Source organism: Culex pipiens, chromosome 3 (genome assembly GCF_016801865.2).
Source record: "Culex pipiens pallens isolate TS chromosome 3, TS_CPP_V2, whole genome shotgun sequence".
NCBI lineage: Eukaryota > Metazoa > Arthropoda > Insecta > Diptera > Culicidae > Culex > Culex pipiens.
The window spans coordinates 44,995,808-45,008,699 of record NC_068939.1 but is presented as its reverse complement, the minus strand read 5'-3'; the positions used below and the strand labels follow the sequence as shown (position 1 = coordinate 45,008,699).

The 12,892-nt window shown below is 38.6% G+C and overlaps 1 protein-coding gene across 1 annotated transcript; it reads left to right on the top strand.

The window, feature by feature from the left end:
• On the top strand, positions 1-12,147 carry LOC120420097 (uncharacterized). The gene is made up of 2 exons (XM_039583043.2): positions 1-1,190; positions 11,135-12,147. Exons 1-2 carry the CDS (start codon positions 311-313, stop codon positions 11,746-11,748), a joined length of 1,494 nt encoding a protein of 497 aa, XP_039438977.1. The 5' UTR covers positions 1-310; the 3' UTR covers positions 11,749-12,147.
• Positions 12,148-12,892: the final 745 nt, after the last annotated feature.

Sequence of the window (12,892 nt, the reverse complement as noted above, 5' to 3'; positions counted from 1 at the left end):
ACGAGTAGCATCATTTTGCTACTATACTAAAACGCACAAAGTTCCTCCAGTAAAAAAAAACGGAAGGTGAAGAAGACTGAAGTGAAATTACCTGGTGCGGTGGTGCAAAATTTCTGCTGGCATGTGGTTCCGTGTGACAGATCCCGCTGGTGGTCACTGAAAAGAAAGCTCGTTTTCGGAGACTGACAAGATCTAGTGGACTACTAAGATCGATTCTGCGGCAGGGCGACGACGACAGGGGAGTGACAACGAAGTGAGATCAAACTTTCGATCCAGAATAACAAAAACAACAACAGCAACGGCGAGCAAGATGTTCGTGACAATCAAGTCGTCCTGCGTCAATCCGAAAAACCTGTTTTGCTTTGTGTGCGGGAACTACACTCCGTCGCACCACAAACGCTCCATCATGACCATTCCGATCATGGAAGCGTACGAGGCGTACTTCAAAGGTGGCCGTACCCAGAAGGAGGACTATGTCCACGGGCCGGCCTCCGTCTGCAACGACTGCAACCAAGGTTTGCTGCGGTGGAAAAATGGCCAAAACCCGCGCCAACCTGCGGTCCCGTTCATAGTTCCGATGATCTGGAAAGCCCCCAGCAACCACACCACCGATTGCTACTTTTGCCTCACGAAAACCGTCGGCGAAGGCAAAAAACGGTTCGCCCAGTACCCACCCTCTCTGCCATCCGCGACGCGGCCAATCGCCTGCGAACCGGACATCAACCCTACCCATCCCACATCGCCACCTTCCCTCCTTATCAAAAAACCCACCCCCCTCACAGACAATCCGTCCCCGCTCCCCACCCCCAACTGGACCGTCAGCGTGAAAAAGGTCAAACTCAACGGCCAACAGCAGCAGCAAATCCCGACAATGCCCCTTGCGGCGGCGGCAACCCACCAGCCACAGGTCAAGCAGCAGCGCCAGATCAAGGTCAAGTCGGATGCCCAGCTGAAGCAGCTGCCGGTTATGGCCCCGGCGAGGACGCCACCCCAGCCGTTGAAGGTGCAGCAGCAGCGCGCGGTCGGAATTTTGCAGCAGCAGGTTCATATGGCACAACAACAGCAGCAGCAGCAGCAAATGCAGCGGACACCTACGGCCGGCGGCACGGTTATGCAAGTTGGGGCAGGGGCGGGCATTCCACAGCTGGAGAATCGACAGCAGCAACAGCAGACGAAGCCGATTGTGCCGAGTGAGTATTTTTTTTATTTTATTGATAGTCTGCTTCAAAATTTTAGCAATTTCACAAACCATTTAAGTATTGATTTCATAAACTTGAGTTGTGACCAGTTTTTCTTTTTGGCACGTCCAATTAAAATTGCAATTGGATAAATACGATAAGTGCTATTATAATCGAGTTTTGCGACTTTTTTTTTGCATTTTTTAGGATGGTAAAATTTTCTAAAATTATAAACTAACAGTAGCTCTGACTTCAAAATGGACAATTTATCAACAATTCTGTGCTATTCGATTGCAAATGTGATTTAGCCTATAAAAAATATTTTTGGCCACCTGTTTTCATAAATTTATATCTCTGGAACTAGATTTTCCATCATCATGCGCTATGGCTCTAAATACAAAAGATGTTTTTTTGAGTACCATTAAACATAATAAAAATGAAAATTTTAAAATATTCTTATTTTGGCAATAAAACGCTTATTAAACACAAAGTTAAATAATGGAATGGTTACATTTTTACAAGATAACAATTTTTTTTCTGAATAATCCTAATTATAACCTACAACTTTACCGAAGTCATCAAATCGATCAGAAAATCCCATCTCAAGATACTGGATTTCAAATATTGAATCGAAATCGAACTCGAAATCTACTTTTCTTCTTATTGCTTTTTTTTAATAGGCTGTTGCAAATATTTTTCAAAGTTTTTGGTACCCCCCCCCCCCCCCTCCCCTCAGAATCACTATTTTTTTCAAACTTTGAACTTCAAAATTTCAAAATTTGACTTTCCGGAAACAAATGTGGCATTTCGTCAATGAATCGTTTAAATAAAAATGTTGAAAAGTACACTGAAAGAAAGGCACACAGTAACATCACATGTTTTGCAAATGAATCCGCCCCATTCGACTTCGCATGTGAATGGTATGTGTAAATCACATACCAAATTTTCATAGCACCACATGGTAAATTCAAATGAAAAACACGTTAGCTTCATGTGACGACGCACATGAATTTGGAATGATTTTCTCATAAATTTGCAGTGATTTTTTAGTGGAAAACAAATGGTTTTCTAGTGGTTTTTAGGTGTCTTTAAAAATAAAAGGAAATTTCATCAAATAAATTTATTTCACGAATTCATTTAAATACAACTTTCATTACACATTTTATTTTTTTAAATATTTGTATCACATAACAGAACACATTTCGCTTCACTGATATTAAACCACGGACGAAATTAAACGTTAGGCCCGATTAAATCCCACATGAATCCACCCCATGCGACTTAGCATGCTAATGTCATGTAAAATTCAAATAAAAAAGGTGCAGGTGTTTTACATGACCAATACCTAATCTAATCTAATCTAATCAGACCCTAGCGCAGCCAATCTTTCGAAGGGATCCTGGAGAGTGCCTTAGGTTAGATGACGCCTAGCACTCTTCTTGTCATTTATTAACATTTGTAGTGCGCCATTGCATCCGAATGCATTGAAACATCACAAGCGTTAAAGCGGCCAGGCCTACTGCGTAAAGCCGTATCGCAGAGATGACTCGTAATTGGGTTGAGTTTGAGCACTGAGTGTTCGAACAACAACACAATTCTGAATCGACAGGGGAGGAAGAAGCGTGGGGACACACCACCATACGCTCCGAGATTTGGTTGTATTCGTTGGGAGCACCATGCTAAGAAGGTTTGGTACTCCGGGACCCTCTGGGATGGGACATTGTATTTCCACGAATGCCCTGGACACTATTTGCCGTGGTTATAGCGCCACAACTCGCTCAGGTGTTTTACATGACCAATATGACAAAGAACTTTGTACAAAACTCTAAAAAGTATTATTTTTTTATTTATATTTTTTTAATTCTTGGCCAATTTATTTAATCATTAATAATTAATTCTTATTTAATGTTTTCAATCATTGGCACCTCTGTGGAAATAAGTTGCCAAAAAACGAAAATATTGCCAAAACAAGTATTGTTCGGACAATGAATTTTGATACCCGTATTGCCATATTTTGTATGGTTCCGTAAATGTCCTCCCGGTAGAACCTTCCCCAGGGCCATGGCTTTTTCAAACAATTGCTGACCAAAGGGCAAATTACATCTGATATAAATATTCTAAAATTGTCATGATTTTCTCAACGAACATGATTTTGAATCAGAAAACGGAATGCATTTTGAGATTCTTTGGACAATTTTCCATTAGGAGAAGGTTAAGTTAAGTTTGTGAATAATAAATTTGATGTGTTTATGAAATATAATTCAAAAAATCTTTAAATGTATAGACATTTTCAGTAGAACAATTTTGTTTATATAATGGGAAAAGTTTTGATTCGTTAACTTAATAAGTTAACTTAATATAAACATTGATTTTTTGACATAGGACTATGTCTCTACTTACTATATTGGGGGGCCAGTTCAGAAATTCGATCCAAAGCGTCACTTTTAAGCGTTAAAAAAGGGGACATTTTGAACGCTTATATCTTTTTTCCCTGTGAATCAATACAGACGGTTGTACCACCAATCGAAAGAGGAAGACTTCAGCTATTGTTTAACTACATAGATAGTTTGACTAAACATAGTTAAAGCACTTAAAACATGCAATCAAAATGAGTAATTTTTCAGTAAAAATCGGGCAGACGACCAATCAGAGCGAGCGTATGCATTCGAGACCGCGCCCCTTTTGTTCCGTTCTCCGGCTGTGCCGCTATTTAAGCAGAAAATTTAGCAAAAGCAAGTCACACTGGAACGAGCACTCGAACTGTGCACGTCGGGCCGGCGCGGAGCAGCAGCAGCGGCCAATAGAAGAAGAGGACCAGCAACCAGAAGGAAGAACCACCGGCAGCAGAAGGAGGAAATTCGAGCGAAGCGGACCGCGTTGAAGTCACTATGATGCGGCGGTTCTCATGAAAAATGTCGAATTGGTGGTGGAAAAAACCTGGAGTGGCCTCGAAGTAGGTTCCCCCGGGGCCTGGGGGGACATTTACAGAACCATACTAGTTTTGGCAATATGGGTATCAAAATTCATGATTTTTGATACTGAACATAATACAGTAGTTGTTCGGTAACTGGGCTGAGAACGTAGCCCAGTCACCGAATGTTGCTCGTTAACTGGGCTGAACAAAAAATAACGAGGGGACCACCGATGCATAATATTTTCCAGATGAAATATAAAAATAAAAGTTATTCAAATTTATTTACAATGCTTACTTTTCATATTTCTTTAATTGTAACTTGAAATTAAACAAAAGTTTGAAAAAAGTTTTATTATTTATTGAATATGATTTTTGCATCCATTAACCCCTCGGTCATTTTGGTTTGTTTTGGTTTTTTGACGTTTGTCTGCTTTTTAACTGGGCTACAGCCCAGTTATCGAGCGCCCAGTTAAAAAGCAGCCCAGTTAAACAACGCCCAGTTACCGAACAACTACTGTAATGGCCATTTCGACAGTAGTGGCCACAACCTGGAGTGGCCGGTGGCCTCAAAGAAGGTTCCCTCGGGGCCCAGGGGGACAATTACAGAACCATACGAGTTGTGGCAATATGGGTATCAAAATTCATGGTTTTTGATACTGAACATAATAATGGCCATTTCGACAGTATTGGCCACAACCTGGAGTGGCCGGTACCCTCAAAGAAGGTTCCCCCGGGGCCTGGGGGGACATTTACAGAACCATACTAGTTGTGGCAATATGGGTATCAAAATTCATGATTTTTGATACTGAACATAATAATGGCCATTTCGACAGTAGTGGCCACAACCTGGAGTGGCCGGTGCCCTCAAAGAAGGTTCCCTCGGGGCCCGGGGGGACATTTACAGAACCATACTAGTTGTGGCAATATGGGTATCAAAATTCATGGTTTTTGATACTGAACATAATAATGGCCATTTCGACAGTAGTGGCCACAACCTGGAGTGGCCGGTGCCCTCAAAGAAGGTTCCCTCGGGGCCCGGGGGGACATTTACAGAACCATACGAGTTGTGGCAATATGGGTATCAAAATTCATGGTTTTTGATACTGAACATAATAATGGCCATTTCGACAGTATTGGCCACACCCTGGAGTGGCCGGTACCCTCAAAGAAGATTCCCCCGGGGCCTGGGGGGACATTTACAGAACCATACTAGTTGTGGCAATATGGGTATCAAAATTCATGGTTTTTGATACTGAACATAATAATGGCCATTTCGACAGTAGTGGCCACAACCTGGAGTGGCCGGTGCCCTCGAAGTAGGTTCCCCCGGGGCCTGGGGGACATTTACAGAACCATACTAGTTGTGGCAATATGGGTATCAAAATTCATGGTTTTTGATACTGAACATAATAATGGCCATTTCGACAGTAGTGGTCACAACATGAAGTGGCCGGTGCCCTCAAAGAAGGTTCCCCCGGGGCCTGGGGGACATTTACAGAACCATACGAGTTGTGGCAATATGGGTATCAAAATTCATGGTTTTTGATACTGAACATAATAATGGCCATTTCGACAGTAGTGGCCACAACATGGAGTGGCCGGTGATCTCAAAGCAGGTTCCCCCGGGGCCCAGAGGGTCTTTTACAGAACCATACGAGTTGTGGCAATATGGGTATCAAAATTCATGGTTTTTGATACTGAACATGAAAATTGACATTTCGACCGTAGTGGCCACAACCTGGAGTTGCCGGTGCCCTCATGGAAGGTTCACCTTGGGAGAACATTTATGACAATTTTGCCGACAAATCTATGAAACAAAATAAAATAATCTTATTCCAGATTTCACTAGCAATCCAACAACACATTCAAATTGTTTGGTCCTATGTCTTTCGGTTATGTCTCTGACATACCATCTTGAACTTTTTTTTCTTAAAAACTATATTACCCACCTTAGCGAGAGTAAATTTGACATAGAAATAAAATTTGAACACCTTATATTTAATTTTAACGAGAAAAACTATGACTATACGCAACTATTTTTTAAAGCATTATTGAAAAAAAAAACTTTTTTGCATGTACCTTGTGTGGCCTACCCTAGTACATGTTTTAAAAATAAAAACCTTGAGAAAAACCTTAAAAGTTGGAAAATATTCCAAAAATAAATTGAAATCCTACCAATGTCACCCCGGTTTACGGTAGGTAGTTTTACGACACAATAGCATTTTTTGCAATTCTATACCGGCTCCGTGGCTTAATGGTTACGGCTTCTGTCTCACAAGCAGAAGGTTCAGGGATCAAATCCCGGTCGGTAGGTACCTTTGAAACTTGGAATGCTGAATTTGAACTTTGAATATGAACAAAAACGAAAATGAATCAGGTTGGAATCGAACTCACACCTCCGGATTGGTGGTCTGGGACGCTAAGCAGTCGGCCATCAGATGGTTTACACTCCAGTAGTGAATTTGATCCGTAGTGTTGAAACATGTTATCTTCTCATATTAAATACGCGCTGATCCCTGATTTGCCTGAGGGGATTGGAAGTCTAAATATAGATCGAGTTTCCTTCAGATGCTTGCTTCTATGTTTAGGCGGGGCCGAACAATGCCCAGCGACCTCGGAATTGGACCGCAAGGAGCTCTGTCATTCTGAAATGAGTCGTTGGAGGCAGCGCGAGGGCTATCACCACCTAATACCCGGGACTGAGATAAGTTGTATCAGCATTCGGCATATACACAGTCTGATACAAATTAAACTTTCCCATAATTTCGCTACCGGTTAGCGGGTATTGGATTGGACACACACACACACACACACACACACACACACACACACACACACACACACACACACACACACTAGCATTTTTTGCAATTCTGTCGTGAAACTACTTACTTTTCCTGTCATTATCGAACGACGAAAAAGCCTACTTTTCTGTACCAAACGTAACAGAATCGAATAGTAACAGATTTGATTTTCAGCACTAAAATGGATGCTAAATATTTGAACTTGAAATGGGTGCTGAAAAGCTGAACTTTTCAGCACTTGTATCGAAAAGTAACACTTTTTAACTTTTTTTTTTTGATTTAACGGTACACATCAACCATAGCTTTTGCACCCAGATTTCTGTTACAGACATTTTAGTATCTTCAATACTACGGGAACTATCGATATAATTTTTTATTCATCCCCTAAATTACTTTCTTTGTAGTTATATACAACAAAGTTTGACTATTTTTACAATCAGATTCTTGCAGGATTGGGTCCGTAAGATTGACAATTTTGGAATAAGAAGACAACAACTTCCCTGGTTGCTGTGCACCCTTAAACGATTTATTGACAGAATACATGAAAATTTGACTAATAATTCCACTCAATGGGTGTTTTTCGGAATTGCAGTTGTATGGAACTCGTTGCAAAACTTGATTTTTTCAGCACTCTTCGTATTTATCCAACTCGGTGAACCTCGTTGGATAAATGTACGACTCGTACTGAAAAAATCCTCTTTTTTGCAACTTGTTGCATAAACTACTATTTCAAAACGTATATTTTTTGAAAACTTATTCTTAAAACTTTGCAGGCCAAGGATTGATACCTAAGAGCATGCAATGGCACTGACCTTGTTGCGTGCTCTTGGGTTGACGTCCACGTAAGGAACATCCTGGAAGGAGCGTAACTAACTACATCCGTAGTTCTGTTAGATCATCCGAACTATCTTGATCAGAACAGTATAGCTCTGGTTCCTTGCGAGTGTCCTATTTTCTTACCTCCACGTTGGCTTGGTTTTCATGATGACCTAGCTGGTGGCCTGTGGAAACGGATCGTAAACCTTTGACCACCGCGGGTCAGAGTCGAGACGGCTAAAAGAAAGGGGCGCGACAATGTGGGAAAGGGAAGTAATTTGTGATTGTAGACGGTATTGTTTTGATTCGCTGTATGTTGAGTCAACTGCTGTGGATGTACCTGAAACATCGCACAACGGGGTTTCTCTTCTCTTCATTCTCAGCTACCACCTATCTCCTATTTTTGTTTTGCTCTTCTGATTCCCAATTCTTCACTGATTCTTCTATTTAATATCCAACATTTGATTTTAATGTTACTAACTTTTGATTCTCTTATCTCTCAATGCTTTTCCACTCTTTTCTATCAATTGATACTGCTGTAAAAACTTTGTGTTTTTCATTAAAAATATACTTTTCCTTAATGTACTAGTAATATCAAGTCTATTGTTCATTTGCCTAATCTTTTTTGATTTTATTGCGAATTTATTTATTTGAATAATTCTTTATCTGTCCTATAAATTATCATTACCATAATCTAAGCTTGTTTTGCATCTCTATTTATTAACTATTGTCTAATTTTACATCTAATACATCTAGCTTCTCATTTTTATTCTTCAAAATACGCTCATCATTCTCTTACTATTGATACTTGATTTTTATAAAATAAATTCTCTTTTACTGTCTATTGTTTTCAATCTTCACCCTTTTTTCAAACAAGTGAGGTTTGAGCCCTTACTCAATTTATGGAATGGTTAAAGGATTAACACAAATATTACTATTGTATTTTTGATAAACTTTTATAACATGCTTAGGACCAAAAATTGTAACAAAACACCGCGACAAAAGAAATAGCTACATATAAACACGATTCAGCACTAGGAAAGATTTCAGGAGACAACAATACACAGTAAATAACAATTAGTTTTTAAATTCAAACTAAAAATATAACAGTTTTTGCTTTAATGAAAGTTGATAGGCACACTATAAATGGTTAGGCGCTTATACTTACATCAAAACCTACGTAATGTTATAGGCTTAGTGATTTTTCACGCTCAAAAATTGCAAATTTCACGGGGACCTTAATATCAAAACACCAAATTTCACGGAAGTTTCGCGGAACGTGAAAAATTTTAAAATAACAATCAAAATCTTATGTTGAACCTACCTAGAATTTACTTTTTATGCTTTATTATATATTGTTTTCAATAAACCTAAAAAAATCTTAACTTTCAACCTTCAACGCGGCACTAAAAAAAACTTATGAGTAATTTAAAAAAAACCACTTGACTTATGGATGGGCTCTATATCTATTTTGAAACTAAAATGTAAGGCATGCGTATTGTCATTTATTGAACTGCTTTTTTAATGTTCAAATAATATAACTAAACAGTTTGCTACTATTTTATTCTTCAAATTTTATTGAATTTCATATCAAATCCAAACTCATCAAAACAATCCCAAACCTAACAATTAAAATAACTTTTTTGAGATATTTTGCCCAGTTGAAAATATGTTTAGAGTTTTTCTCACTTTTCAAAAATTTAAAATCAATAGGCAAAAATAATTTAATCTGTAACAAAATCTTCAAAATTTTATTCAAAATCCGAACAGAAAACAAACATTTTTTTAAATTTCCACGGGAGCCATTTACCCGATTAATTAAATGTCGTAAAAATTAAGCAGGTTAAATTTTCTAAAAAAGTGACTTTAAAGATAAAAAACTAAATCGAAAAAAACTAACCAATTAATATTAATTTAATGTTCAATAAACCAAGCATGGATCTTTTTATTTCATTTAAAATTCTATGTTTCAAATCTCAAAATAAAATAATGATCAAATTGTTAGTACGGCAAATGAAAATATTGCTAAATTAAGTTAGTTTCCTAAATAAAATTGATAAAATATTTTTAATAGTATCAAGTAAATAGCAATTTATTTTCTTAATATTTTTCTTTACTCTAATGAATTTTAATTTTTCGATCATTTTTTTTTTGCTCTTCCGTTAAATCATTGTTTGCTTTTAATTGATTTCTCAAAAAAAACATTAATATTTTTAAAAAATCTGTGCAATCTTGAAAAAAATATCACAATTTACCTCTTCAATCAAATTTAACAAGTTTCGGTAAAAAAGACAAAGTTTATAAACAAATGCGAGAATATTTTTTTTTTCTTTCAATGATTTTTGTTAACATCCTTTATGTTTTTGCAGCATTCACTTTCTTAGTAAATGTTCCTTAAATTTGAATTAATTTGAGAAAATTGATAAATTTCACGGGATTTCGCGGAAATCTTAAAATTTCACGAATTTCACGCTGTCCGCGAAATCGTGAAAATTCACTAACCCTAGTAATGTACCACCCCCGGCCGAGTTAAAATGCGTAACCGGAAAAGAAGGTGTGCATGCCTGGCACGAACACTCAAAGCGTGTTCTAGCGTGTTGCTCGTACTGACTCAGAGCAAGGGTGAGATGTAGGTGTAAGGGCAGTGCGAGTTCGTCGGGAACCTGGTGCATAAGATCGGTCAAGGCCCGTTCTTACACTGAAAATTGCGAATTGCGAATTGCGAAAACTTATTCTTAAAACTGCACTTGTATAGAAATGTCTAAATTCCGGCTTGTAATTTAATTTTTTGTATGTATTTATTTTTTTGCCTCCCTTCCCTCAACCCTCGTATTTTGAAAAAAATATTTGCATCAGTCTAAACGTTTGACAAAAAAGGAAAATTTCTTGACAAAATCTGCGAAAATATAAATCAGGTTCTTAAAAAATAAGAAATTTAAAAGAAAAATTTGCGATTAAAGGATAGATTGTCAAACAGTCTTGGTAGATGGAACAAAATGAGCCAACATCGCTACAAAAGCAACATTGTCGTGCCAACCTTTTGCTTTTGATATTTTGTTTTGCCTCTACCGTTTCCAAACCTATTGTTTAACTTCTATTGTACCATGTCCTATTATGATTTGCCATATTGTGTTTGATCGGTTCAGTTCAGTGTTGGCTTTCAAGTGTAAAGCATTCGAACGCGCGCTGTTTTGAATTATTCTGCATTCTTAAATTGTGTATTTTTAAACTAAATTTTGTCTTGTATCCAAGTTTGGTTCGTTTGAAATTGTGTAAAGATATTTCATACAAAATGCCGCAGAAAAATCTTCGGAAATTGGAGCAAAACATCTATCGTTTGTCCAGAGGTTGTCCATCTTGTTTGCTGCGTGTCTTTCTGCAAGTGTTCTAAAATGGTTTGTTCCTTTCCCTCTCATTTTCAGTTTACACACTGCTGCAGAACGAACCGATCACCATCGAGATCGACGATGACGAACCCGAAGTACGGAACAAAACCATCCCAGTGACATCGCCGCCTCCGCCACAACTGCAGTCGGTCGCCAACAAGCTCAACGCCGCCGCCGCCACCACCCCACGGACAAATGGTGTCCCCACCATACTCCGGAATGGGGCACTACGCTCACAACAGCAGCTGCTGCAGCAACACCATCAGCAGATGACGACGACGCCGCAGCGCAAAGTGACTCCCCCGGCGGCGGCGGCGGCTCACAATGTGGTGTCCAGTACGAGCACTCCGACGCCACGGCGGCCACACCTGCTGACCGACGCGGACCTGATTGGGCTGATTCAGGACCTGCAGCTGCAGAAGGACAAGGCGGCCCTGCTGATCAACCGGTTCCGGCAGTGGAATCTGTTAGATAGCAGTTGTCTCCTGGATACGACCATCGCGGCAAACGGAACGCAGGGCCCGGTCAGCAGGGGAACTGAGTTCAAGCGACGGTCCATCAAGGACACCGGTGCCGTTGTCGGTTCGCCGGCGATGCTGGTCCACTCGACCAGCAACTCCGTCAAACGGAAGCACCAGGAGCTGTGCTAAAGGAAAATACTCACACACACACACACATTGATCTATCCTACCGTATAAGGCTGAGAGCGTAACGAAACAGATTCCTACAAACAAAAAGAAGGCAAACTCTGTGCACAAGAGATCTGATAGTATTATATACTTTATATATTTGAAGCGCTAGTTGATAAGATCCAAAAAGGTACTTACCCTTAGAAGAGGTTTGAACAAACGTTTTTTCCGATGTAAATTAAAATATTTTAGCTGTGTGCCATTGGCAACTTTTTCTTACTCTTCGATGGCACGTGTTGTGCGAACAATAAAATCGAAATAAAATCGGCATCATTCCGAAATACGTGTGTAAATTGACTGCTCAACACTGTTGTTTTAAATAACTCACAATCAATTGAAAACTTGTCGTACCATATCAAGCTAAAGTAATATCATGAAATATCTCAAAGGTTTATTTTTTGTGAAAAATATCGAACGTTAAAATAAAAAGAAATCTCCAAACGTGCGCAAATTTTCAAACTGTTGGCAAAAGTATTTTCGAATAATCTTAAAGTTAGCGGTAAGACATAAATAGCTGCTAGAATAGTGTTATTTCACTGTTTGAGTAACAAAAGTAAAAAATCTAAAAATAAATCTTCCTAAAGCAAAACCATTTTTTTATAAATGATGACCAATTTTCGATATTTCAAAAATATTGTCTTATTTTTAATCGATTTTTTCATTCCCAATTTAGGCCGTTGCAAATATTTTTCGAAGTTTATGGTCTGCCCTTCAAAATCGGCCCAAAAAATCAAAGGCAAAAAAAATATTTTTTTCCGAAAAACTTCAAAATTTCAATGAAAATAGAAGTCCAATCAACTGAAAACAATTTTAAATGCATTTTCCTGCATTATAAATCATATTCAGCGTATTTAGGCTCGAGTTAAAATATCTTGATTTTTTGGTAAACTCCAATGTATTGTACTGCTGTTCTACGCATAATTGTCCCATGTCATTTTTGGACGATTTTGACTTTTGATCATTTTTAAGCTTAATTTTTCGTATACTTTCAGAAAAACACATAAAATCTAGTACTTTGTTCAGAAAATCATTGAAAACAACACCAAGTCTGTTTGTCCCATCGTTGAACTTCTACGCATAATTGTCCCACCAAGTATTTTCTATC